The 25287-nt window shown below is 32.2% G+C and overlaps 7 protein-coding genes and 1 long non-coding RNA gene across 10 annotated transcripts; 4 read left to right on the top strand and 4 right to left on the bottom strand.

Annotated features, from left to right (window-relative positions):
* The first annotated feature begins 3706 nt into the window (after positions 1-3706).
* LOC134834923 (uncharacterized) lies at positions 3707-5247 on the top strand. The gene is made up of 3 exons (XR_010162184.1): positions 3707-3965; positions 4026-4160; positions 4249-5247. It is a non-coding gene; the product is annotated as an uncharacterized LOC134834923 (long non-coding RNA).
* Positions 5248-5956: 709 nt separating this feature from the next.
* On the bottom strand, positions 5957-7792 carry LOC134836004 (transcriptional protein SWT1). The gene is made up of 4 exons (XM_063851105.1): positions 7383-7792; positions 6838-7212; positions 6508-6771; positions 5957-6451 (listed from the first exon to the last, which is right to left on the bottom strand). The coding sequence occupies exons 1-4, from the start codon at positions 7711-7713 to the stop codon at positions 6063-6065; spliced, it is 1359 nt and encodes a 452-aa protein (XP_063707175.1). The 5' UTR covers positions 7714-7792; the 3' UTR covers positions 5957-6062.
* Positions 7793-9011: 1219 nt separating this feature from the next.
* LOC134836003 (serine hydroxymethyltransferase) lies at positions 9012-11202 on the top strand. 3 transcript variants are annotated; one of them, XM_063851102.1, is made up of 3 exons: positions 9012-9291; positions 9639-10970; positions 11032-11202. In XM_063851102.1, the coding sequence occupies exons 1-3, from the start codon at positions 9136-9138 to the stop codon at positions 11101-11103; spliced, it is 1560 nt and encodes a 519-aa protein (XP_063707172.1). In that variant the 5' UTR covers positions 9012-9135; the 3' UTR covers positions 11104-11202. The 3 variants fall into 3 exon arrangements, with proteins under 3 accessions (XP_063707172.1, XP_063707174.1, XP_063707173.1); XM_063851104.1 differs by lacking the exon at positions 9012-9291 and adding an exon at positions 9443-9569; XM_063851103.1 differs by lacking the exon at positions 9012-9291 and adding an exon at positions 9507-9578.
* A 1921-nt stretch (positions 11203-13123) lies between these two features.
* Positions 13124-15503, bottom strand: LOC134834445 (uncharacterized). Its single transcript, XM_063849097.1, has 3 exons — positions 15215-15503; positions 14832-14864; positions 13124-14673 (listed from the first exon to the last, which is right to left on the bottom strand). The coding sequence occupies exons 1-3, from the start codon at positions 15314-15316 to the stop codon at positions 13201-13203; spliced, it is 1608 nt and encodes a 535-aa protein (XP_063705167.1). The 5' UTR covers positions 15317-15503; the 3' UTR covers positions 13124-13200.
* A 1452-nt stretch (positions 15504-16955) lies between these two features.
* On the top strand, positions 16956-17891 carry LOC134834172 (ATP synthase subunit delta, mitochondrial). The gene is made up of 3 exons (XM_063848740.1): positions 16956-17049; positions 17230-17546; positions 17615-17891. Exons 2-3 carry the CDS (start codon positions 17238-17240, stop codon positions 17789-17791), a joined length of 486 nt encoding a protein of 161 aa, XP_063704810.1. The 5' UTR covers positions 16956-17049; positions 17230-17237; the 3' UTR covers positions 17792-17891.
* Positions 17892-17913: 22 nt separating this feature from the next.
* LOC134834171 (tyrosine--tRNA ligase, mitochondrial) lies at positions 17914-20216 on the bottom strand. The gene is made up of 4 exons (XM_063848739.1): positions 20047-20216; positions 19836-19983; positions 18834-19776; positions 17914-18077 (listed from the first exon to the last, which is right to left on the bottom strand). Exons 1-4 carry the CDS (start codon positions 20175-20177, stop codon positions 17914-17916), a joined length of 1386 nt encoding a protein of 461 aa, XP_063704809.1. The 5' UTR covers positions 20178-20216.
* A 1357-nt stretch (positions 20217-21573) lies between these two features.
* On the top strand, positions 21574-22357 carry LOC134833325 (putative peptidyl-prolyl cis-trans isomerase dodo). Its single transcript, XM_063847609.1, has 2 exons — positions 21574-21710; positions 21790-22357. The coding sequence occupies exons 1-2, from the start codon at positions 21650-21652 to the stop codon at positions 22218-22220; spliced, it is 492 nt and encodes a 163-aa protein (XP_063703679.1). The 5' UTR covers positions 21574-21649; the 3' UTR covers positions 22221-22357.
* On the bottom strand, positions 22258-25210 carry LOC134833324 (protein penguin). Its single transcript, XM_063847608.1, has 2 exons — positions 24121-25210; positions 22258-23220 (listed from the first exon to the last, which is right to left on the bottom strand). The coding sequence occupies exons 1-2, from the start codon at positions 25147-25149 to the stop codon at positions 22321-22323; spliced, it is 1929 nt and encodes a 642-aa protein (XP_063703678.1). The 5' UTR covers positions 25150-25210; the 3' UTR covers positions 22258-22320.
* Between the last annotated feature and the right edge of the window lie 77 nt (positions 25211-25287).

Raw genomic sequence — 25287 nt, 5'->3', positions numbered from 1 at the left:
GTCAAGAAATTTCTTTTCTGATTCCAATTGTGCTTAAAATTTTTCTTAAAGTTCTTAGAAACCATTTAAAGGACCTGTTGGTTGAATTTAGTTTAAAATTCCTAAAAGCCTTAGGTTCTTTTAAGAAGTTTTCAAGTTTCTAAGTTTTTCAGAAGGTCCTATGGCGTCATCCATTAATGGCGTCGGCAGTTAAGGGTGGCAGTTAATAGATGGCGCCGAAGAGGCGTAACAACGGTGCGGCAATCCGCCGAAGGCGCAAATAAGGCCCTCAATTTCGGAGTTTTTACAGGGAAAATGCGAAAAAAAAATTTTTTTTTTTATTAATTTTAAAAAAAATTGAAATTTTGGAATTTTCCAATTTTTAAAAGTTTTAGAGGCCAAATTATTTTTCTATTTTAAATTCAAAAATTTTATCTTAAAAAGCGAAAAATTTATTTAGTCCCACATTTAAGGGCAGTTGGCGCCAATAGGGGGGCAGTTTTCTTCAAATGGATGGCGCTTTAAGGCTTCTAGGAATTTTTCAACATTTTTATGGAATTTTTGAAAAATTTTGTGCTTTAGGAAACTCGTGAGGTATATCAGATATTAGCAGTTTTCTTCTCGTTTTGAGAGTTTCTATAAAGTTTATCATCTAAAAGTCTTATCCGTTTTCAAATGGTAGCAAAAAATTTTTCATATTATTAAATATTCATCGTTATTAATTCCTTTACCAATACTTTTCATTTTGTTCAGAAAATTTTTGTCAATATTTGTTCCTGCAAATAATTTTCTGAAAAAAAATAAAAAAAAACCAATTAAGTAGTAAAAAATAATCATAAACCCCATTGAGTAACTATGTCAAAATTATGCAAAAATATTCCCATAATTTTATGAACCGGCAATTAGTGGCAGTAACTCAAACTAACTCCTCTCTTTCGTTATAAAAAGTTACTCATTACGAAAAGAGAACTTTAATATAAAAGCTCGATTTCGTTAATTTTTTGATTTCAATTAAAAAAAATTCGTTGAAAAAACATAAGATGTCATAACTTTTACATAATTCGTTTCTTACAATGATAACATAGAAGACCGAATGAATGAATGAATGACAATTTTTAAGTATTGAAACAATGCTCACAATTGAAGACCGCGAAGAAGAGAGGGGATAACAATTTACTTAAGTCATAACTTTTAGTTAGTTAAACATTCAATTGTTATTAATATTCGTCGTAGAATTAGTTGAATTTGTCACTAGCAGTTTTGCATTCGGCGAGATAAGATGTTCGTGGACTTCTGAGTGACAAAAAAAAACAATTGACGAAAAATTAATTAAGAACTATAAAATTAAATTACTTAAAATTAAAAATTGAAAAAAAAATGGAGTGCAAAAAAATTCTTAGTTATCTTTTTATGACAGTTTTGTTGTTAAATGTGTGTTTAATTAGTAAGTGAAATTAATGAAAAATTTATGAAAAAAATTAAAAAGTGATGTTAATCAAAAAAATTTCCTTTAGGAGAAACTTCAGCTCTAAGATGCTTCGTGTGTGGTCCCGATGAGAATTGCGATCGAAATTTCGAAGATCAAACAGTAAATTGTGGTTTCAGTCCGGTGCCAAATGCCCTGCGTTATGAATGTGTCAAATACCACATTGGTAACTCCGTGGCACGCGGATGTTTCGTGGAAACTTTTTGTCAGCAACAACCTTACTGCTATGCCTGTGGAACGGATTACTGCAATGGCACCGATTCTATTCGAATTGTTTCCAAATTTTCACTCTTTTTGTCGACAATTGCTATTCTGATGGCATACAAAACGATCCATTAAAATGTTCAAAAGAGCGGAAAAAATACATGAATCAGTAACTCGAAGTGATCTAATCTCTCCTACGTTTAAGTTTTAATTTAGAATAACAAAAAAATTACGATAATTAGCTCGTTTTGTGAATATTTTAAGTTTGATTAAGTCTGCTGCTGCTGCCGTCTATTGCTACATAGATACATCGCTAAATGTTAGAATAAAGTTAATTCTTAAATTTAAACATCTTTGTATTATTCATACGAAATGTGTAGCCTTCAACGACGATGAACTCGACGACGACTCAGCATCATCGCGCATTCAACAATAAATGTAAATATAAGAACTCGTACATGGATGAGTGATGAGAGCAATACAAATTCTCAGAGTAAGTATCTTACATCAACAATTATGAGGTTGTTCATAGACGAGGTAATGTGGGTGTTTCCCCTTGAAACTTCTCTAAATTAAAATTAAATCGCAAATTCATTTCTATAAAATATTTCAAAAATATAAAAATTTTATTATTTAAATACTGAAGGTAGGTACAATTTAATGTTTGTGATTCTAATTATACTAACTATACAATTAAACTATATTTTTCTGAAACAACCCGAAAAATCGGCCCGATTACGAAAATACATGCGGAATAAAACAGAAAGCAAACGACGAAATGGCTCTAGTCGGATTCTAAAAAGAATTTTTAAAACTTAAGAAAAACTTGAAGAAAACTTCATTCCTTGAAACTTAAAGCCGAGTTGACGATTAAACTATTGCAGTCCACGAGTTTGTGACGAAATGGCTCTAGATCGGGTCTAATCGAGATGATTTAACGACTTATTAAGTCAAATATGCTTATGTATCAACGCTGTAGTTTACATTTATATTTTGACGTACAAAAGATAGTGCATTTTTCTTAAAAACACTTAGTTCATCATAGTTTGTTACATTCTAACACCTTTATACCACACTTAGTTTTGTTATTGGTAAGATATCACAGATCAGTCTTTCTTTACTTCTCAATTCATATGGTTGTAATTCACCAATGCTGAGACCGCTTTATGGGTTTGTACTTTACCATCGTTTTGATTTCGTTGTTGTCGGGGTGGTAAAAGACTTCTTTTTGCTAACTCCAATTTTGAAACGTCTCGTTGTTCTCATACTCCTGAACGAAAATTTCCATCGGCAGACGGAGCGAAATGTTCAGGCAACAACAGTGTGCGGCAGACATACCATATGAGACCCAATCAATTGTGGCGAAATTCACTGCTTCGGCGATGATTAAGCCGTGATTGAATCCCATATGGTATGCGTATGGAGCCTTAATAAAAAAGGTGCTCTGCTCCTGCTAAACGACATGGAATATAAAACTGTTTTTCCGCATCAAGTCTGGCGACAATTAAGTTGTTTTGTGTCGGAGAAACGCGCTACATTGCTTGGAGTAATCGAAATGCTTGGAGGAATTTCCACGCACCAAAATAAAGGAATGGTGTATGAATACCAGGGATTGACAATCCAGCAGCCAAAGTTTGGTCAAAAATTGAATGGAGATTTCCAAGGTTCCATTCTTTTAAATCTTGCTGAAGAAGATTTTTTACCAGAACGTATGACCGAAAATTCACCGAATTTCACAAAATTTACACTGCCATTGAAATTAATGAAAGTGGTCCTCAACAAAAAAATTTCAAAAATTTGTTCAAAATTTCATTTCTTTAAATTTTGTTAGTAAAAAAATCTAAAAATCTTTCTAATCTAAGAAACTAAAATTTTTTAATACAATTTTTTTTTTTGTTAATTTCTTTAAAAAAATAATTAAGTACCTAACAGAAGTCAATAATTTATTTACTTTTTTATAAAAAAATAATCTTCTTAAAAATTTTAAATTTGTTACCTGAAAAAATTATTCATGAACAACCCCATCGATTAAAAGAGACAATCGTTCGGAAATTCACTTTTAGTTTATTTTCGTCTTGAGATCCGTTTGCTGCTCAATTTCTCGCATGTAGAACACATTTCAATTCGTGTTTCCTCACTTTATTATGAAATTTCTTCATTACCTTTGCGTGCATTAAAAGTTCAACAAATTGCTATTTTTACAAAATTTGAAGTTCAATTGAAGTGAAACGCAAAAAGTGACTCATCATGATTGAAAAACGATTTTTTTCGCTGTTACTTCTTTGTTGTTTACTGAGTAAGTGTTGAAGTTTTTTTTTGTACAATTCCATTGTAAAACTAAATTTTGTTCACACAGACAACACATTCGCTCTTCGTTGCTTTGTTTGTGGCCCTGACGAGAATTGTGGCAAGAATTACCAATTGCAGACCGTGAATTGCGGCAATAACAGCCCCAACCTCTACAACTATCAATGCGTCAAATATTCCATTGGTAGGTACTTAACGCGACTTTACCTTGTTTAATTGCTTGGCTGCGCAACTAATCTCTAAACATTTTTTTTTCTTTTCGCGCAAATTAGGTGACGCAGTCGCTCGTGGCTGTTTCCTGGATTCGTTCTGCCGAGAACAGCCCTATTGTCACGGCTGCGATTATGACTTTTGTAATGGAGCTGTTTCGCTATCTTCTTCGTCGTCGCTTCTGAAATTGCTTGCGATTGTCTTGACAATGGTTCTTTTGTTATCGCGTCGAAATTAGTGAAGCATGTAAATATTTTTACTGCTTCGAAGAAGATTCCATATTGATTTATGATAATTTTTTTGGAAATTATTCACCGAGACAATTTGTACAAAAAACGACACAATTGGATTTACTACCAAACAAAATATTAGCAATTATTAATATGTAAGACACTTAGCATAATAAAATGTTTTTTTTTTACTAGCCGTCCTCTTAATTAATTGAAATTTTTTATTCAAGTGAAATACGAGAATATAATTCAATTAATCCATTAAGTTGAACTTGTGCTGCTGATAAATTTAATAAGTGAATTTTTTTTAAAGTCAAGTGAATTTCCGTAAAAGAGTTCACATCGTTAAATTAATTTATTCAATTTTTATTTTTTGTTTCAAAACTTTTATCTTCAAAAGGTCAATTTTTGTACGGAAGTTGGATAAAAAATCATAAATTTCCAAAAAATCATTTTTTTTTTGGTTTTTTAAAGAAATTAAATAATTATTTAGACAAAAAATTAAAAATTTTATCTTAAAAAATTTTATCATGTTGAAACATGCAAAATACAGGATAACGGGATTCAACAAGTAAGTATGTGAGGAGTATCAAAATGAGAAGAATTTACTCGATAAGAAAGATAACGGAATTTTTAAAGATAAAATAAAGGTAAAAATTCTTTGATAACTTGAAGAGACTTTTGAAGCTCAAAAAGGCAGATTTTCAGTAAAAATTAAGGGAATTGCTTTCTTTTCTGATAATTTTTACGAAAATCAGAAGAAGCTTTTTTAACCTCTTTTGAAAGCCCTCATAGGCTGAAAATTAGGCAATTTTTTTTATAAATTTAAAATTTTTAATTTGTTAGGTTTTTCATAAAATTTTATTTAAAAATGTAAAATTAAAAAAAAATAATTTAAAAAAATATAAAATTGAATAAAAATTTTAATTTTTTGAGAAAATTTTTTGAATAAAATATAAAAATTGTGAAAAGGATAAGAATAAATTTTAACTTTATTTTTTTTTCAAAATATGGCAAAAAAAATCTAAAGGTTTTTAAGGCTTAGAATCAATCAATCAAATAAATAAATCTCAATTCAGCTGGAATAAAATTTTTAAACGATATTCGTGAATCGAATTTTCAAGGTCAAATTTAAAATTTTTTAAAATGATTTTTAAAAATTTTCCGAGAAAATTTAAAAATAAAATATATAAAAAAATTAAATAAAAATAAAAAAAAATTAAAAAAAAAATAAAATTGTTCCAAAATAAAAAATTAAAGTTGTTTCAAATTAAATTTAAAAAAAAAATTAAAAATAATTAAATAAAATTTATAAAATTAAATTAAATTAATGAAATAAAATAAAATATAAAATTTATATCGAATTATTTAATTTTTTTGAACAATTTTGCTTTTTTTCTTTCACTCATTTTCAATAAAAAAAAAATTAATTTAATTTTTTTTTTCAAGAAAATAGAAGCCTTGAACAAACTTCGACAACCTTTTCTATTTCGTATCAAAAATTTCTTTTATTTCAATGTATAAATAAACTTGATATTATTTAATGTTCCCGAGAGAGAGAGAAAAAAAAAATCTTGTGTAACATCCAAAAAATTTCAAATGACTCAAAATGTTACACGTATTCTTAAACTACCTTAGCACAGCCGTTAACTCGGCGTAAAAAACTTCAACGTATCGCGACTCGCCTCCAAATCCGACGTCGAATACGAATTAATACCGTTCACAATCATTTTGTTGCGCAAATTGATGTCGTTACTCAGCAGTATCACAGCATCTTTGGCCTTTTCCTTCACTTGGAGCGCACAATTGACGATGTCATCATCTTGCGACGTTATGGAAATGAGTTTTTCAGCGTCGTCTTTCGCAGATTGGCCACAAAATTGCTTATGATGCTCCTTGAGCTTCTCATTGAGGAAATGAATGGCAGATTTGGCTTTCAGGGACAACGTCATGAATTTACTTTCGAAACGCGACTTGATTTTGTCCAATTCTTGCAAGACGATGTACGGAACAATTATTACCGGATGCCCGAAATCTGGAAGAAAATTCATTAAAATTGAGTTTTTTCTAGAATTTTACAAGAAAACTTACTTTTAAAATTAATTTTGATTAATTTTTCGACAAAATCGAGATCAGAGATGAAAACATTTGTGTCGACGATGACGTAAAAGTACTTTTGATCAATTTCTTGCTCATCGTTGATGAGATTTTTGTAGTTCAGGTATTGCTCCATCGTTTCAAATTTGTCTAAGGGTTCCGTGACGTCTTTTGATGTCGAATGCGATTGGTCCAAAGTCACGTTGGAGATGTCGTCGCTCGTGTATTCCCAGTCCATTGGTTCAGAATGTACGGAATCTGTGAATTTTTCGAAAAATTTAATGAAAATTTGTTAAAATTTGCGAGAAAAAGGGTAAAAATTACCGTTACTGGCATCATTTGAGCAATTTGAAGTTTCATTTTGTACTGAAGTCGATAAATTCATCACAGATTTATTGGTAACTTCTTCCGTTTTGGACTTTTCTTCATTTTTGGGCGGTGATACGGGCTTGAGTTGCGCTACAAAGTCACGATATTTGGTCGTGAGGTCCGCGTCGGTTGTTAAGGCACTTGTTGTTTTGCGTCTGGAAGTCGAATTTTCTTCTTTTTTGTCAATTTCGTTGTTGTTATGACTGACATTGGCACTTTTTGGGGGTTTTGCGTGATTTTTGAGCAATTCCGTTTTGACTTGTTCCTTCTTCAGATTGTTTTGCAAGGTTTTCATTCGATCCTCAGCTATGTTGCGCTTTTTGAAGGAAGCTAAAATGATGAAAAATGGTTAAAACTTTAATTAAAAAAAAATTTTTTAAACAATTTTGATCAAAAAAATTAAAAAATTGTAGAAATTTTAGCTAAAATCTCAATTTTTGACTCATTTGGAGTTCAAAAACTAAAATTTTAATCAAATTTTTGACACTTTCTATACTTACTTGCACTTAAAACTTTATGCAATCTCTTCTCCGGACTAGTAAGCTTCTCCACTGCCTTATTCTCGTTCGATTTTGTCTCCGAAAAACTCTTTTGTAGCGATTTCAATCGATTTTCCGCTAAATTTGGTGTACTATGAGCCTCTAATTTCCGCTTCTTATCCGGTGTGTCAGCAATTTTCGGTTTAGTTTTTGCTGATTTTGCTTTTAAAACATCCGCCAAGTGCCAAACACTTTCACTCGTCTTCGTGTTGAAGTAATATTCCTTGCCATTTCTCGTTTTGGAGACACGTTTCACCCAATATTTGGGCAAATCCATCGTTTTGTCACTCATGTCTCATAAATTTTTGCATTTCTCGCAGAAATTTGCATTTATTTGGTCAAAAAATTGGATGAAAGTTCTTTTAATTTGATGGAAACTTGAATTTAGTGTCAAAACAATGAAGCATGTGGAGTAAACAAAATCAGCTGATGAGGATGTTACAATTTTATTTTTCGATTCCCTCTGAATTTGAGAAAAAATATTTAACAAATATCAAAATTTTTAATAAAATAATAAATTAAATCAAAAAAATAATAAAAAATTTCTTTTATAAATTAAATATTTAATTAAAAATAAAAAAAAAATATTCATTAAATTTAATTATTTAATTTTTATTTATTTAATTTAATTTTTTATAATTTTTCGTTATTAAATAAAAAATTTAAATACATATTATTATTTTAAAAATTAAAATTAAATTAAATAAAAATTATTAAAAAATATTTAAATTAGAAATAATTTATTTGACTTAAAATGTATAAAAAAAAATTAAAAAATTAGAAAAAATATTAAATAATTCAATTTTATAACAAAAATTGCAAAAAAAAAAAATAAATAAAAATTTTTAAAATTACAAAAATATTATAAAAATTAAAAAATTATTTAAAAGAATTAAATACACTTTTTATTTAAAATAATAATTATTAAAAAAAATACATAATTATATAAAAATTGAAATTTTGTTAAAAGTTCTATATAAAAAAATTTTAAAAATAATTTTTATAAAAAAAAAAACATAAATTTTCTGAGAAAAAACTTTAAAATTAAAAAAAAATATATTTTTAAAAAATAAAAAAAAAATATTCATAGAAAAAAATTTCAAAAACCGTTATAGGTTTTATTAAAAAATTATAAAAAATAATTTTAAAAAATTAAAAAAAAATATTTTAAAAATTTTTTTAATTAAAAAAAAATATTAAAAAAATTTTTCGAATTCATAAAATATTTTAAAAATTTTTCATAGAAAAATATTTTAAAAAATTATCAAAAAATAATTTTTAAAGAAAATAAAAATAATTAAAAAAATTCCAAAAATAAAAATTATCATTCCCAGCCCTCCAACCAACCAATCGCCGCAAAAGTGTTTCAAGTCCAACATTTAACTTCGGCAAAATAATCAACATTATTGTTTGTCACTCAAAACATTCGACATAAACATTATCAGATACACAAAAACATCCACATTCTCAGCCACTGAAGCATCAAAAGTCCTGCATATTTGTTCAAAACCGTGTCAAAGGTTATCACCACTACGAATTTTACGATCAGATTTTTCGTTTTTCGACTCTGTCTTCGTGCGAGATGAGCTTTATTTGTGTTCTTGCATCGTCCGCGGTGAAAGGCCTTTCGAACATCTGAAAAAAAAATCATCACTGATAAAATTTGTTTTTTTCAAAAATTAATAGAAAAAAATAACAAATAACCAGGGTCGCAATGAGGAGTTTCAGCAATATCCATGTGATTCTTGCCAAACAATCAAAGGCGGTTTTTGTTAAAAACACGTCAAAACCGGTTCTCGTGAATTTGAATAGAAATTTCAGCCAAAGTGCAGTGAAAAATTTTACTTTTACCTGGCAGCTGAACAACAAGGTGCGTATTTTTTTGATTTTTTTAAGGGAAATTATTGAGAAATTATCGAAGGGCGTGTCGTTGTTGATTAAGCGATTTGCGTCAACAATGTTCTAGTTGGCGGCTTATCATGACGTCGCTTGTTTCTGAGTTGTTTTTGACCTTTCGACACCCGATTTTGCGGTGATAAGGGACATGTTGATGATTAAGAAAGTGAATTTCGTTCTTAGATGCATTTTGTCTACTGAACTAAACACACGGAATTTTAAGAAAATCTCGCCATGCCTGTCGAAAGTTTTGTACGTCGCGTAATTTCGACGTGTTATCAGTAAAAACATAAAATTTTAATGTTTTTTTTTTATTTGCAGATGTCTGGTAACGCCAAATTGTTACATAATGACCTTTGGGTCCAGGATCCCGAACTGATGGATTTGATCAAGAAGGAGAAGCAGCGTCAGTTGTGCGGCTTGGAAATGATTGCCAGCGAGAATTTCACCTCAAAATCCGTTTTGCAGTCCTTGAGTTCGTGTTTGCACAACAAATATTCCGAAGGATTGCCTGGGCAGCGGTACTACGGTGGCAACGAGTTCATCGATCAAATTGAGATTCTCGCCCAGAAACGCGCTCTCGAGACTTACCGCTTAAATCCCGAGGAATGGGGTGTCAATGTCCAACCTTATTCCGGGTCTCCGGCGAATTTTGCTGTTTATACGGCACTTTGTGAGCCTCACGATCGCATCATGGGTTTGGATCTCCCGGATGGCGGGCATTTAACGCACGGATTTATGACCCCGACGAAACGAATCTCCGCCACGAGCATCTATTTCGAGTCGATGCCGTACAAAGTCGATGCCGAATCGGGTCTCATTGACTACGATAAACTCGCGGAAACGGCAAAACTCTTCAAACCCAAGGTCATTATCGCCGGAGTTTCGTGCTATTCGCGCTGTTTGGACTACAAGCGATTCCGCCAGATCGCTGATGACGTCGGCGCTTATTTGTTTGCTGATATGGCGCACATTTCGGGTCTCGTGGCAGCCGGAATTATCCCAAGTCCCTTCGAATATGCCGATGTGGTGAGCACAACGACGCATAAAACGCTCCGAGGACCCCGGGCTGGTGTCATTTTCTTCCGTAAAGGTGTCCGGAGTGTCAATGCGAAGGGCGAAAAGGTCATGTACGACTTGGAATCGCGCATTAATCAAGCAGTTTTCCCCGCGTTGCAAGGCGGACCGCACAACAACACCATTGGTGGCATAGCAACAGCGATGCTTCAAGCGAAAACGCCCGAATTCCGCGAGTACCAGGAACAAGTTGTCAAAAATGCGCAACAATTGTGCAAGGGACTCATCAGTCGCGGGTACAAAATCGCCACCGGAGGCACCGATGTCCATTTGGTGTTGGTAGATTTGCGTCAAAATGGCATCACCGGTGCACGAGCTGAATATATTTTGGAGGAATGTTCGATTGCGTGTAACAAAAATACCGTGCCCGGAGATAAGAGTGCCTTGAATCCATCGGGAATTCGTTTGGGAACGCCAGCATTGACGACGCGAGGACTTGTCGAGACCGATATTGATGTCGTGGTTGACTACATTGACAAAGCATTGAAGTTGTCGAAGGAGATTTCGGCAGTTTCGGGTCCCAAATTGGTTGATTTCAAGAAGGCGTGCCATGAAAATGAAACGTTCAGTGCTAAGGTGAGAGATTTAAAGGAAAATTTTTAATTATTTTTGTTAATTTTTGATTTTTTTCCTGTAGATCAAGAAATTAAAGGAAGAAATTGAGTCTTTCAGCAAGAAATTCCCATTGCCAGGCTTTGATGAATACTAAAAGTATACGAAATATAATTTCCTAAGCAGCTAAATATTTTCTATAAAAAAAAAGTTGAATAATAAAATAAAAGTTTTTTTTTTCTAAAAATGTTAAAAATTGTTTTTTTTTAATTACCTAATTCAAGGAAAATCGAAAAAATAAGAATTTCCAAAAACTTTAAGAAAAAATTAAAAATGTTAGTTCAGAATATTAAATTTTATTTTTCTAAATTATTTCTGAATTTTTCCTGCTGAGTTGTATTCTTTATTTTATTTAATTTTTAAGAATTTTTTTTTCATAAGGCGAATAAATTTAATATATCCATTTTTTGTCTCCCCCCCCCCTCGGATTTTGTCGAAAAAATTCAGGGGGAAAAATAAAAATTAAATATAAAATACAAATATTTTTGACATATTTTGGAATTTTTATATTAAAAAATCATAAAAAATAACTGTTTATTGTAAAATTATACAAAAAACTAAAGAAATTTGCTTAATTACGACATTTTCTATTGAAATGTTGAAAAACATTTTTTTGAAAGTCACGTGACCAAAATTATTTTTTTTCAAAAATTTTTATTTTGGGAGATTTTGTTGATTTTTTTTTCTTTTAAGTTCAAATTTTAAAATAAAACTTTTATTAACTAAAATTAAATAAATGTTAAGAATCAACGTTTAACGTCTAAAAACGTTAAAAAATTACAAACAAAAAATTCAAAAATATTTATTTTTTATTTACCCCCCCCCCTCGAGAAATTCCTCATGGGACAAAAAATGAAAATATTAAATTTATTCGCCTAAAGAATTTTAATATTTTTTAATTAAATAATTTTTGAAAGTTTAAAAATTAGAAATTTAAAGTAAATAAAATCAATTAATTTCTTTTAATTCTTTTTACAAAATTTATTTTAAAAATTTCTTTAAAAAATTAATTTAAATTTTCTTCAAAATATGTAGGGAAAAAATTATTCCAGTTCAATAAACCTCCTTTTTTTTCATTCAAAAAATATTTTTTTAGAAACTCAAAAAGTTTAGTGTCTTAAAAAAATTTTTTCAAAGCAAAATTAACAAAAATTTATAAATGTGAAGAAATTGTATTGAAAAATTTAGAATTTATTTTCAATTTTAGGTAATTTTTTTTTTAATTTTCGAAAATTTTCAAATTCTTCAATGATTTTGGAAAAAATATTTTTAGACAAGAAAATTTAAGTAAAAATATAATTTTCAATACAAAATTTGAAAATAAATTTAAAAAAAACTTTTTTTTTTAATTCTTTGAAAAATTATGAAAATAAGCCAAAAACCAGGAATTTTTGATAAAATTTTTAACTTTTTTTATTTTACCCCATTGGATTTTTGGCTTTTGAAATGGGACATGGGACAAAAAGTTCAAAAAAAAATTAAAAGCGGCCTTAAGTAAAGAAAAAATTAATAAAATGCAATAATTGAACGTTTTTTGAGAGAATTTAAAGAACATTTAATAGTTTTCCGTTCATTAATTATTAATTTTTTTTAAAAGTTCTTAATTTTTCCTTTCAAATCTAATTCAAAAACTTAAAAAAACTCAAAATATCAAAAATTAAATAAAAAATTAGAATTTTAAAGATTTAAAGGAAATTTAAAATAAAAACTGGAAAAAAAAATAAAGCTAAATTCTTGATAAGTTCCACAAACTTAAAAATTTTTGACATCATTAAAAACAAATTCTTAAAATTTAAAAAAAAAATTAAAATTTCAACCTTCTGAATTTAAAAAAAAAAAAATAATTTTTTTCGATTTTAATGATTTTTATTAATTTTTCTCAAAATTTTGAAAAAACTTTAAACAAATTTTCTTTCAAAAAACTCAAATATTTGGATACAAAGATTAACAAAAATGCACATGACAGCTTGTATACCTAACTTGTTTTTTTTTTGTTACGTCTTATTTATTGACTTTCATTTTTATTTGTTTTTTTTCTGTTTGTAGAGGCAAAGAAACGAAAATAATGAAATGCATTTATTTTGTGATATATTTTAACTTTTTATTAATCTACATAACTTACGAACTAAATTTTTTAAACGTATCTATAAAATGAGCTAATTCTAGTGAAATTTTCAATATTTTTTTGTTGTCTCTAAGTTTGGAGTTCATGTCGATTTTTCATCGAAGCAGCGACACTTGCTTTGTGATTCGCTTGCAAAACCTGGAAATTCAAGCGTTTTTTGAGCTCCATTCGTCTCTTTTTCTTCTCGAGACCTTGTCGCAAGCAATCCGGACACAAATTCTCGCGTTCCCGCAACTCGCGATCCATCGTGTGGCACTGCAAATGGTAGAAATTGTAACACAAGAGACACGCATTCATCGTTTCGACATCACTAATGGTCTGGCATGCCACACAGGTCTTCATGTCTTTGTAAATTGCTGCTTCGACGATATTTCCGATGGATCGGCGACTTGCTGGTTGCGTTGGTGGCACTGCAATGATAATTTTCGAGGGTGGTCCGACAATTGGGGGCACTGCAAGTGGGTCCAGTTGCTGTTTCCTTTTTGGATAACGCGAAATTCGATCCACGGGCGAATATAAAACGGGTTTGTTGTTCTTGACGGGCACGTAATTCACGTCAAATTGTCCGTAATGGAAGTCTTTGCGCACGTTACTCGTGCAATTTCGCCGTCGTCGTGAAACTCGACGCGTTTTTAGTTGATCGATCTGTTCGGCGGTGAAAAGTCCGAAATATTTGAGGAAACGCTCCTGTCCCAAGTCTTCCAGGGACTCATCTGGTTGGCCGACAATCAAATCTTCAAAGTCCGAGGAGCGTCGTGATGATTTTTCTGACGAACTTTCCGAATTGGGACCCTTGCGAGACTTTTTTGGTGCCGGCAGCTCGATTTCTTCGTCAATTTCCTCGTCATCCGGTATCTCCTCGATCGTTCCGACAAATTCAAAATCTTTTTCAATGGCAGGCGGCAGTTTTTCGTCGTCATCTTCATCATTCCCACTGCGATTTTCGTCGTCCGAAAGTGGAGTTATGCCAATTTTATCATCTTCCGAGGCATTTTCGAGCATTTGCACGGAATCTTCGGAACTGTCGTAAATCTCAATCGGGACTTCGTTCGTTTCGCGTGCCTTTTTCAGCGCTTCCAGCAAATTCATGCGACTATTTTTGATCTGGTTGCTCTTCGGTGGCGGCGGTTTCTTCTTCAAATCCTTCAGTGGTATCACGGCGGGCGCTTCTCGCTTCGAATTTATCACGGATGGCAGCTCTTTGAGGTTCCGGATGAGCGAAAATGGCTCGAGGGGACTTTTAACAGCGCCCGTTTTCAGCAACGAGACACGTTTTCGCTTCGCCGAACCACTTCCGGAGCTTTTTCGCATGTCACTGCCGCCCTTGGAACGCGCTTTGGCCACCGCGCGTTCCAATTCGACCGAAATTAAGCGATTTGCTGCGCCATACAGGTACTCCGAGTCGAATTTCTTTCCACGTTTCGACATTTTCTTCGCATACTCCTCGAGAATCGTCTCAACTTCCTTCAGGACTTTGCGTTGCTCCTCCTGCACCTCGACCATTTGCTGTTCCGCCCAAACGATGGCTTTCTTGGCATCGGCCTACAGATGAAAAACAGTAAAAACTCGATTTTAGTACAGAAAACAGGAAATTTCTTCGACAAGACATGTTTTAACACTGACAGCGTGACGTACAAAAAGTACGTGAAAAAGAAAAGAAATCAAAATATTCGAAAAATGGCTCGGAAATGACTACTTACGTTGGCAGCTTGTTGCATCTTTTCCACATTTTGCTGAAAAAAACACAAAAAATACGTCAAAATTACTGCGTTTTGTCAAAAATTATCCAAAAATAGCGAAATCGCTGTTTATGAAGGACAAGGACAACCTTCACATGTCATCAATTTTTGGTGGGGCAGCGTTAAAAACTCGCTTTTTGAGCATCACAGCACCTTCCAAAGACCTTTCCCCAAAATTTTTCGTCGTAAAATCTCGCGTCACTCACTGAAACGCCTATTTTTCGACCAAAAAAGTCGCCAAGATCAAGGTTCGAAAAAAAAACGACATCGTCACGTCGTCGTCGTCGTAGTCGACGATGGGGAAATTTGCAAAGGCGAAATATTTTTTTTTGAAGGAAACTCACCTGATGCATGTGAATGTAGAATCTGAGGGCATTTTGGCATCTCACGATTTTTGTGCGCAAATTGTGCTTGATAAGGTTGTTCACAGCTTCCTTGTACTCCATATTATTGCTTTTCTCTCGGGTTGAGCAGTTGACGGGTTCAAATTCGAGTTTTTCCGTCAACGATAAAAATTTCGTTTTTCTCGCGGTTTTCGAGCAATTTGATGACGGATTTTGATGATTTTTGTGATTTTTGGGGGATTTGGGGACGTAACACGAGTTTGAATATTTTTCACAATTCCCTTGTTATTCTTCGATAAATACGGTTTGAACATGAACCATGAACAGTGCAGAGGTGCCAGGTGACAGAATTTGAAAAATGGAGTCCAACGTGACAGATGAACAGGAAAATTAAACGAAATTTTTAATTTTTTTACGTTTAAATAATTTTTTATGACTTGAAAACTTTTTAAATTAATTATTTTTTTAATTTTGAACAAATTTAAATTTATTTTCACAAAATGATAAAAATAAATTGAGGTAATGACAAATGGGTAACCATTAATTCAGTGCCGGATATTAACTCTGATAAAAATTTTTATTGAAAAATTCATTCAAAAAATATTTTTTATATGAAAATTTATTTTAATTTGTCAAAAACTTTTACTTTTTTAATTAATTTTCTTTAAATAAATGTCCAAAAACTACAAAAATGCCAAATTTATCAACGCCACTGATAAACGTTCATTTTGGTTCATGCGTTCATTTCCCGCTAATGAACTCCATGTCAAACATGTTCGTTAAAAAGTCCCGGGAAAGGGTTTAAAACCACGAAAAATCTCTTAGAATGATTAAAAATTATTTAAAAATGTCTAAATAATACTTTTAATTCAAAATATTGTCTTTTAAAATATTTTTCTTGTTAAAAAATGATAACGGTAATGCAAATTTTTTGAGCACTAAATTTTCTAATCAGCTTATCAAAAATTTTAAAATTAAAAAATGCGCTTTTAGACGGATTGGGGTCTGTCTGTTTTATGAAAAAAATAAATTTATCAAAAATTTTTATAGTAAAATTTAAAAAATTATCTTATTTAATTAAATTAAAATTAAGCTAAATAAAATTAAACAAAAATTAAATAAAAAATTGTTAAAAATTAAATAAAATTTTAAATAAAAATTAAATTTTAAAATTTTTTTGAAATAAAAATTTTAATTAAAATTTAAATAAAAATTAAATAAAAATTAAATTAAAAATAAATTAAAATTTAATTAAATTAAAATAAATTTGAAAAATATAACTTTCCAAAAAAAATTAAATTTAAATTAAATTAAATTAAAAATTAAAATTAAAAATGTATTATTTTTATTAAATTAAATAAATTAAAATTTTATGAAAATCAAATTTAAATAATTTAATTCGTTAAAAAAAAATAATTTAAAATAATTAATAAATTTTATGAACTTAAACATTAAATAAAAAAGGTTAAAAAATAATTAAATTAGGTATTTGTTATTTATTTTAATTTTAAATTTTTTTGTCAGAAACTTTAAAATTTATTTTTGATTTTCATTTGGAGCGGCTTTAATATTTTTTTTTATTTAAATAACTTTTTATTTAATTTAAATTTTTTTTAATTTTTATTTAATTTAATAATTTTGTTTAATTTAAAAAAAAACTGTCCTAAATTCAAAAATAAAATCAAAATGCGCTTTAATGAATTTTCATTTACGATGACTTTTAACAAAAATCCCAGATGCAAATTTGTCTTTATCAACTGTCAAACCCAACGTGAATTTACGAGGATTTTCCATCACATCTTTTTGAGGACTTTTTCCGGAATAAACATAAAATTGTAAGTTTCAGCGTGAATTTCGCGTAATTTTCTTGTCACTCGTTCATCTCGTCGTGCCGTCTTCCCATTTTTCACGCAAATTCCTTGCTTTTGTGACAATTCTTTCGTGTCTGACAAAACATTACAGATTACATAATTTTTGCATTGCCTCTAAATTTTTCCCGATTTCCATTTGTGCAGGTTGCAAGATGTCAATGGCATTCAGAGGAGCCCGTCTTTTGTCGTCGCGCGCCGTGCGCATGATGCCAAAACGCGCCTATTCGGACGACATGGCATTCACATTCGCCGCTGCCAATAAAGTTTACTACGAAGCTGCTGCCGTGCGACAAGTCGATGTGCCCTCGTTCAGCGGAGCTTTCGGTATTTTGCCGAAACACGTTCCAACCTTGGCCGTACTCAAGCCCGGCGTTGTCACCGTTTACGAAGCCGACGGAAAAGTGCAAAAAGTCTTCGTTTCCAGCGGAACTGTCACCGTCAATGACGACTCATCTGTGCAAGTGAGTCAATTTTTGCCCGAAAAAATCTCGAAAAATCCTTTTTTAACGAAAAAAAAAAAAAATTTTAGGTCCTCGCTGAAGAAGCTCACCCAGTGGAAAACCTCGACGCAAGCGCTGCCCGTGAATGTCTAACAAAGGCCCAACAAGAACTCTCTTCAGCTGGCGACGACAAGAAACGTGCCGAAGCCGCGATTGCCGTCGAAGTTGCCGAAGCTCTCGTCAAGGCTGCCGAAACTGGCGCATAAATACTGAAATTTCCGATTCACTGGAAGAACTTAAGTGTAAAAAATTTGAAGAAAATGCCGAAAGATTTCATTTAGAATACAGAAAATCCCGTTAAATCAAGCTAATTTTTTTTATTCCTAACCTACGTCAAAAATTTTACTATGTAATAATTTCGTTTGCCAACTCGCAACAGCGAAAGGCCATTCCGCATGATGTGAATGCCAGGACAGATGACTTCCGATATATTTGTGACTTTTTTCTGGTTGATGTAGAATCCGCCGGCGCTTATGATGCGAGATGCGTCTCCTAAAAAAATTTTAAAAAATATTTTAAAAAAATTATTTAAAAAAAAATTTTTTTGTCCCCTGCAGAGTTTGAAAAAAAAATTAATTTAATTAAATAATAAATTATTTAATATTTTTATTAAATAATTTATTTTATTTAATTAATAATTTTATTTTTTTAATTAATTAATTAAATTTAATTTTTAAAACTAAAATTTTTAAAGTTGAGCGCAAAAAGTTATAAATTTTTACATTAAATAATTTAAATTTAATTAAAAAAATATTCAATTAATTTTTTAAAAATCTAATCAAATTTAGTTTAATTAATGAATTATTTAATTAATTAATTAAATTAAATTTTATTTATTAAAAATTGAAAAAAAAATTATTTTTACCCGTTTTTAAACAAAAAAAATATTTTTTAATTTTTTCACAATTTTTAAAAGAAAAAATAAATTTTTAAAATTTTTGAAAATTAAATTAAAGTAGGACTCAACTTTATTTAAAAAAAATATTGAAAAATATTTAAAAAAAATCAAAATTTAAAAAAAAAATTTTGGTTTTCCAAGAAAAATTAGATTTTTTAATTTTTTTTACAATTTTTAAAGACAAAATAAAATTTAAAAATTGTGAAAATTAAACTTTTATGAGCTCTGCTTTATTTAAAAAATTATTGAAAAATTTAAAAAAATATTTAGATTGAAAAAATCAAGTTTTTTTAAAAAAATAATTCTTTTACGAGACGAGGGACAAAAAATTAATTAAAAATTCAACTTACTGTCAGTAGGAAAACATTTGACTCGCGTCACCAAGTCAAAAACAGTCATTCCAGGCTCAAGCAAAATATCAACCACCGGAGCTCCTTTAAAAATATCCTTAATTTCATTCGTCGGCAGCGTCCCTAATATCGTGGCATCACCTTTAAACAAGGCACTTGACACTTCTTTGGCCTTTTTGAGTCCCTCTCTGCCATGAATCAACAACGTGACATCATCAGCAATTTTATTTTGTGGTTCCCTGAGTTCTGGCGTGCGTTTATGACGTTTCAACATCTCCTCAACTTCATTCATGGGCAAAAACGTAAAAAGTTTCAACAATTTTTCCACTTCCGAATCTGGTTGTCGCACGAAAAACTGATATAACGAGTACGCAGACGTCTTATTTTCATCCAACCACACCGCTTCGCCCGCACTTTTCCCAAATTTATCGCCAGACTCGTTCGTGATGAGCGGCAACGTGATGCCAAATGCCTGTTTTTTCTCCTTTTTGCTGATCAAGTCGTGGCCCGAGTTGATATTGCCCATTTGATCGCTGCCACCGAGCTGAAAGCGACATTTGTAGGTCTCGTAAAGATGCAACCAATCGTAAGCCTGGCAAATTTGGTACGTAAATTCCGTAAAACTCATGCCCGAGTCGCTGTTGAGGCGAGATTGCACGGAACTTCGGGATAACATTTCGCCCATGCGGAAATATCGACCGATTCGGGTGACAAATTCGATGGAATTGATCTTTTTGTACCAATCGGCGTTATTGACGATTATCACGGGCTTCAATTCTTCTTTTTCCTGTCCCTGCCAGAAGATTTCGTTGTGATTTTCGAAAATTCGGGAGACTTGTTGACGGATGCAGGCGAGATTATGATGAAGTCTGTCTTGTTCAAGGACATTTCTCTCCGTTTTTCGTCCCGAAGGATCCCCGACTTGACCTGTGGCACCTCCTAACTACAAAAAATCATGAAATTATTAAAAATCTTAAGAAATTTTTTATTTAGGAAACGTACCAAAGCAATTGGAATATGCCCGGAACGTTGACAATGAAGGAGCCCGACAAGCACGAGCAAATTTCCAATGTGAAGACTGTCAGCTGTGGGATCAAATCCGGCGTAAATGTGCTGAGGACCACTTGTCAAGAGCTTTTTTGCCTTGTTTCTGTGAAAAAAGAAATATTTTGAGTCAATTCATGAAAAAAATTGAAAATTATATAGCACTCACACATATTCCGCTGGAAAAATGTCTTGAAAAAAGCCACGGTCAGCTAATTTCAGGATGTTGCCCTCATTGTGGTAAGTCCGATGAAATGTTTTCAATAAGCTCCGAAGTGGAACAATTCTTCGATTTATCATTTTTGCGGATTTTTCACTGAAGGAAGTGAATTTTGCAGGTTAAGTACAAGCAGGGGCGGGAGTTGGGTGGTTTTTCATAAAAGGGCCCATTTTACAAATTTCTTTTGCTTTTTTTTCAGTTTTAATTTTTTGAGATTTTAAGGTACAAAATGGTTGAAAATTATAAAATAGAACCTTTTTGATAAAAATTTATCCATTTGGAGCAAGATTCGACATAATAGCTTTGACGTCATTTTGACAAAAAAAAAACTAGATCTTGCCTTCAATTTTTTTTCCATAATTTCATGTGTTAGGTTCTTGGCTTCCGTACCCGGAGTCCCTGTCTCGGTACACTATTTTGAAATCCATAAAACCCACTTACCACATTCCTTCTTCCTCTTTAGACCTTGCAAACCAATGAGTTCATAAATTGTTCAGCTATTCATCATAATAAATTTCTTGTAAACACAAAATCATTTTTTTCAAATCCTATATACTATTTCGAGATTCGTCAATCTAAATTCTGTTAATCATCATCCATGTTCATTACTTCATTACGTCATATAAATGTAAATGAAAACAATCTTAAAAAAGTATCTGCCGGTATTGCGGGAATGAGCAACTAAGAAAAGTTTAGGAACATCATATTTTCGTGGCTTATTGGAATCAACTAGATGACGTCACGAGAACTTTTTCCATGGAGAATATTATCTTTTTCTCCGTCAATAGTTGAACTTGCATCGCTTAACTTATTCATTCAACAGCCCCTCACCATTCTGAAGTCCCAAAGATGAAATCGAGCAACAAAGACCTTAGAAGTGCTACTGTTAAATCTCATAAATGAATAATTTAAAAAATTTAAAATACATATTTTTTAAGACGAAACTCAAGTGTTTTAATCATCAATTTTAAGTGCTACCGATATTATTAAAAGAGAATCGATTTTATTGTAACTATGAAGAACCAAGTAACGCTGACTTGTGTCTTCGATGGCACCTGAATAGACATCTCCGACACGTTTATGGGATGGAGTTTTCCTTCCAACACCTTCGTCACAAAGGAATAAAATTCGTTTGAAATTTTGCAAAATCCTTGAATTTTTTATTTCATTGTATTGGTTTCTTATGTTTTTGGTCTTGTTTTTTAAAAATCTATTTCGTTATTTTACTATTAAAGTTTTCAAATATTTTTCATTTTCATATTGATCAATTTTTATTCAAATAAAAATAGGATTTTTTATTTTCAGATTCAATTTTTTTGCAGTTGTAAGATAAAGAATGGTTGAAAATGATAAAATAGTGCTTTTCTGTTAACATTTAATCCATTTAAATAAAATTTCAAGAAAAACATAAATATTTTAAAAAAGGGCCTCGATCCCTGTGGTTGAACTTCTTTCCCGTCACTGCCAAAATTGACAGTTCTGTCAAAAAATCGATTGGTAAACAAACTCCAAGAAAATTCAGGAGTGAAAATCCCTTTGAAAAAGCCCAAAAATGTCCGATGCTGGAGACGAAATACCCGAAGGCTGGGAAAAGCGAGTTTCTCGCTCGACTGGTGAGTAAAAATCCCACTTTTCGTCGCGTTTTATGTCAAAATTACCCTACACACGCCTTTTTTCCCGCATATTTCGCAGGAATGGTCTACTACTTGAACAAAATCACAAAGGAGTCGCAATGGGACGTCCCGAAGGAAAGTGCTTCCGCCAGCGCCGACGGAAGTGCCGAGAAGAAAATCCAGTGTTCGCATTTGTTGGTGAAACATGCGGGATCGCGTCGTCCTGCATCGCATCGACAAGACGGCCCAATTACGCGAACGAAGGAGGAAGCGCAGGAATTGCTCGACGGATATCGGAAGGAAATCAATGGAGATCCGGAAAAGTTTGCCGAGTTGGCGGAAAAGTACAGTGATTGCTCGTCGGCGAAACGTGGCGGAGATTTGGGAATGTTTGGACGCAACACGATGCAAAAACCGTTCGAGGATGCCGCGTTTGCGCTAAAAGTGAATGAGATGAGTGATACCGTGGATACGGATAGTGGTCTGCATATTATCTTAAGAACCGCTTAAAATGCCTCGCGGCGCGGATTTAAATGTAGAACGAAGCTACTTTATAATATTTTTTGCATTTATTGTGGATCTGTGCTCAATTTTTCTTATTTTTTAACGTTCAAAAAAGCTTCTTCAGTAAAATCTTGGCACCAGAATGTTGTTGTTTCTTTAGGGCGGCTTTGTTCAGCAGCTCCTTGATTTGCGATTGCACCGATTCGTCGTTCGTTTCATACAAATTCAGCAAAATGAAGCAAGCTCTGTTGAGTGGAAGCCATTTTTCGACCGTTTCTTTCGTTAATTTCGCCACTAAAGCAGTTCCGAAGCGATTTGACGTGTCCTCGTCCTCTTTGGCTTGGTCACTTTTGATCAATTTCTTCAGCGCCACATGCAATCCCGGATGTTCGATGCCCGCAATTTGTTTTTCTTCCTTTTTCTCCTCATTTTCGTCAATTAACGGATTTTTCTTGATCTTTTTTATCTTGATACTCGGAATTTGCGCGACTTTTTCCGTTTCTTCTGCTTCCTCGTCGTTTTCTGTCTCATTAACCCGCCATTCTGCATCACTCACGACATCGGCAAGTGCTTCGTAAGCCCCCTTGCTGTGCTCGCCCTTCGCTTTTCGCATTATCGCGCATGTGAGAAGGGCCGTGGAGCCGCCGCGCAACCAAAAACTCGCATTTTTGGCAATTGCTTCGGTGAAGGGCTTCTCGACAATCGCGAAAATTTCCTTTTGACGAACGTCGGCGTCTTTTTTGCTGTGTTTGAGGCCGGCATTCATCTCCGTGACAAATTGCGGGTGGAAGAAGGCAGTGTCGGTGGGAGCAACTGTCCATTCAAGCACTTTGCGACCCCATTCGTTGCTCGCGATCGACTCAAGGCGCGAAATGATGACGTTGAAAATGGTTTTGCTGAGCATCACAGTGTCGTCCGTGCAATTTATGATGGTGATCATGAGTAAATGACCGAATTCGTGCTTGCAGATTTTTTCCACGTGTTCCTTGAGGGATTTGAGAATTGCCTGAAAGAAAGAAAATTGTTAAATTTCAAGATTTTAAAGGATTTTATTTAATTTTTCAGTTTTTTTTTGGTTTTTCATCAATTTTGTCGAAAAAAATCAATTGCTTTTTCTCAAAAATTTTGTTTTGTCAATTTTTTTTTTTTCAAATTTCGACAAATTTAAATTTTTTTGTAAGTTACGTGTTCAAAATCAAAATTTTTCGCATTTTATAAAAAAATTTGAGAATAAAAACTTTAAAAAATTTTTTAAATGTGAAAATTTTAGAAAATTTTTTAAATCAAATTTTTCTAATCTGAATATTTTTAAATATTTATCTATAAAAAAATTGAGGTCACGTGACCAAAAATTAATTATTTTATGATTTTTAAAAATTAATAGAAAAAATTTAGGCCAAAAAATTAAAAATAAACAGTAAAACATAAAAATTTTAACAGAATTTCCAAATTTAGCTTTTGAAAATCCAATTTTTCCATAAAAATGTTCATTAAAAAAAAAGTTAAGTCACGTGACCTAAATTGTTTATATCGAATTTTGAGAAAATTTTGAAACATATATTTTTTTAAATAAAATAAATCAATTTTTTGACCAATATTTCATATTTCATAATTTTTTTCATATAAAAATTTTAAAAATTTAAGTCACGTGACCTCTTTTAATATTTTTGAGATTTTTAAAAATCAAGAGACACATATTTGGACATACAATTAAAAATAATTATTAAAATATGAAAATTTAAGATAGTTTTTTGATTTTTAATTCTCTAATCGAATTATTTCATTAAAATTTTTATGAAAAAAATTTCAGGTCACGTGACCAAATTTTAGTTTCTTTTTTAAACGCCACAAAAAGTTGAAAAATCAATTAAATCTCCAAATAATTCAAATAAAAATCAATTCTCACCCTCCGATCCTTCGTTTGTGCCTTCAAATAACACTCGATCGCGGCATGAGCTCCTTCCTTCGTGCTCGACAAGTGCGCCAACAATCCACTATACGCCTGTACCACATCCTGTTGATCCGTTTCCGCACAAACTTTCATAAATTCCAGCAACACCGCATGCACCAACCCATTATCGACGAGTTCCTTGTTGGCGCATTTCATCAAATTCGCTTTTGTTGATGCCATCACTGCCGTTTTGAGCTCCGGCGAGTCTTTCCACGTATCTTCTAAGGTTTGAACGTTTTTTGCCTTATTTTTGCGATACAGGTCCGAATAAAATTCCTGCCGGATTTCGGCTTTTTCTGTTGGAGTGGCATGTGTGTTGTAAGCAATGTCGACCAATTCATTGGAAAATTTGTGTGAAACTAGTTTGATGATATTTCCGAAAAATCCCGTGATAACTTTGCTCCGAATTTCCTTCGTGCCGTATTTTAACATGCGGGACACGCAAAAATGCGCGTATTTCGACGTTGACATCTGAACGATGTTTGGGAGGAGGATTTCGGAAATTTCTTTGCGGATTTCGCCTTGCGAGTACTTCAAGAGGCACTGAACGACGCGAGCAATGTCGTGAGAAAGGACAAGTTTTGCATAAGCATCTCCTTTTTTAAGCAGGGAATGCAATTCGGTGCATAATTCGTGCTTATTTGGGGTCGTTTTGCATTTTAATTTTTCGTATAATTGTTTTGCTTGAACACTCAGTTCGTATAACGACGCATCCTTGGCTTTTTGTTTCTTCCGTTGTGCTCGCAAGTCTTTTTTCTTGAGTTTCACATCGGCCCAATCCGTTTTTCCGTCGGCTTTTGTCTTGAATTGTTGACCTTTTGGCTTGAAATCCTTCTGAAACTTCTTTCCTTTCGCTCCGAATTTGTTAAAAGGCTTCTTTCCTTGAAATTTTTGCTTTTTTCCATCATCTGTGGCTTTTTGCTTCTTCACCGGCTGACCCTCGGAGGCATTTTTCTCAGCGGGACGTTTTTTTGCTTGGATCATTTCGTGAAAAATTCGATATTTCTCTTCAAATAAATTAAAAACAGTCTGTTTTCCACGTGTGTCAATTCCGATTCTCGCTTTTTCGACATGTTTACGTAAATTTCGATCTCGCTCGTTAAATTCGATCTCGAATTGTTT

This window comes from Culicoides brevitarsis, chromosome 3 (assembly GCF_036172545.1).
Source record: "Culicoides brevitarsis isolate CSIRO-B50_1 chromosome 3, AGI_CSIRO_Cbre_v1, whole genome shotgun sequence".
Classification (NCBI taxonomy): domain Eukaryota; kingdom Metazoa; phylum Arthropoda; class Insecta; order Diptera; family Ceratopogonidae; genus Culicoides; species Culicoides brevitarsis.
The sequence above is the reverse complement of the archived record's forward strand: the minus strand, read 5'-3'. Positions and strand labels throughout refer to the sequence as shown.

Excerpts from the sequence above, each read along its gene's own strand:
- LOC134833325 (XM_063847609.1), top strand. The coding sequence starts at position 21,650 with ATGTCCGATGCTGGAGACGAAATACCCGAAGGCTGGGAAAAGCGAGTT. Across the intron at positions 21,711-21,789 it reads GCGAGTTTCTCGCTCGACTG|GAATGGTCTACTACTTGAAC; the intron begins GTGAGTAAAAAT and ends CATATTTCGCAG.
- LOC134833324 (XM_063847608.1), bottom strand. The coding sequence starts at position 25,149 with ATGATCCAAGCAAAAAAACGTCCCGCTGAGAAAAATGCCTCCGAGGGT. Across the intron at positions 23,221-24,120 it reads CACAAACGAAGGATCGGAGG|GCAATTCTCAAATCCCTCAA; the intron begins GTGAGAATTGAT and ends TCTTTCTTTCAG.
- LOC134836003 (XM_063851102.1), top strand. The coding sequence starts at position 9,136 with ATGAGGAGTTTCAGCAATATCCATGTGATTCTTGCCAAACAATCAAAG. Across the intron at positions 9,292-9,638 it reads CCTGGCAGCTGAACAACAAG|ATGTCTGGTAACGCCAAATT; the intron begins GTGCGTATTTTT and ends TTTTATTTGCAG. Across the intron at positions 10,971-11,031 it reads ATGAAACGTTCAGTGCTAAG|ATCAAGAAATTAAAGGAAGA; the intron begins GTGAGAGATTTA and ends TTTTTCCTGTAG.
- LOC134836004 (XM_063851105.1), bottom strand. The coding sequence starts at position 7,713 with ATGAGTGACAAAACGATGGATTTGCCCAAATATTGGGTGAAACGTGTC. Across the intron at positions 7,213-7,382 it reads GCATAAAGTTTTAAGTGCAA|CTTCCTTCAAAAAGCGCAAC; the intron begins GTAAGTATAGAA and ends TCATCATTTTAG. Across the intron at positions 6,452-6,507 it reads AATCAAAATTAATTTTAAAA|ATTTCGGGCATCCGGTAATA; the intron begins GTAAGTTTTCTT and ends ATTTTCTTCCAG.
- LOC134834171 (XM_063848739.1), bottom strand. The coding sequence starts at position 20,177 with ATGATAAATCGAAGAATTGTTCCACTTCGGAGCTTATTGAAAACATTT. Across the intron at positions 19,984-20,046 it reads ATTTTTCCAGCGGAATATGT|AAACAAGGCAAAAAAGCTCT; the intron begins GTGAGTGCTATA and ends CTTTTTTCACAG. Across the intron at positions 19,777-19,835 it reads GGCATATTCCAATTGCTTTG|TTAGGAGGTGCCACAGGTCA; the intron begins GTACGTTTCCTA and ends GATTTTTTGTAG.
- LOC134834172 (XM_063848740.1), top strand. The coding sequence starts at position 17,238 with ATGTCAATGGCATTCAGAGGAGCCCGTCTTTTGTCGTCGCGCGCCGTG. Across the intron at positions 17,547-17,614 it reads ATGACGACTCATCTGTGCAA|GTCCTCGCTGAAGAAGCTCA; the intron begins GTGAGTCAATTT and ends AAAAAATTTTAG.
- LOC134834445 (XM_063849097.1), bottom strand. The coding sequence starts at position 15,316 with ATGGAGTACAAGGAAGCTGTGAACAACCTTATCAAGCACAATTTGCGC. Across the intron at positions 14,865-15,214 it reads TCTACATTCACATGCATCAG|CAAAATGTGGAAAAGATGCA; the intron begins GTGAGTTTCCTT and ends TGTTTTTTTCAG. Across the intron at positions 14,674-14,831 it reads AGATGCAACAAGCTGCCAAC|GCCGATGCCAAGAAAGCCAT; the intron begins GTAAGTAGTCAT and ends TTTCATCTGTAG.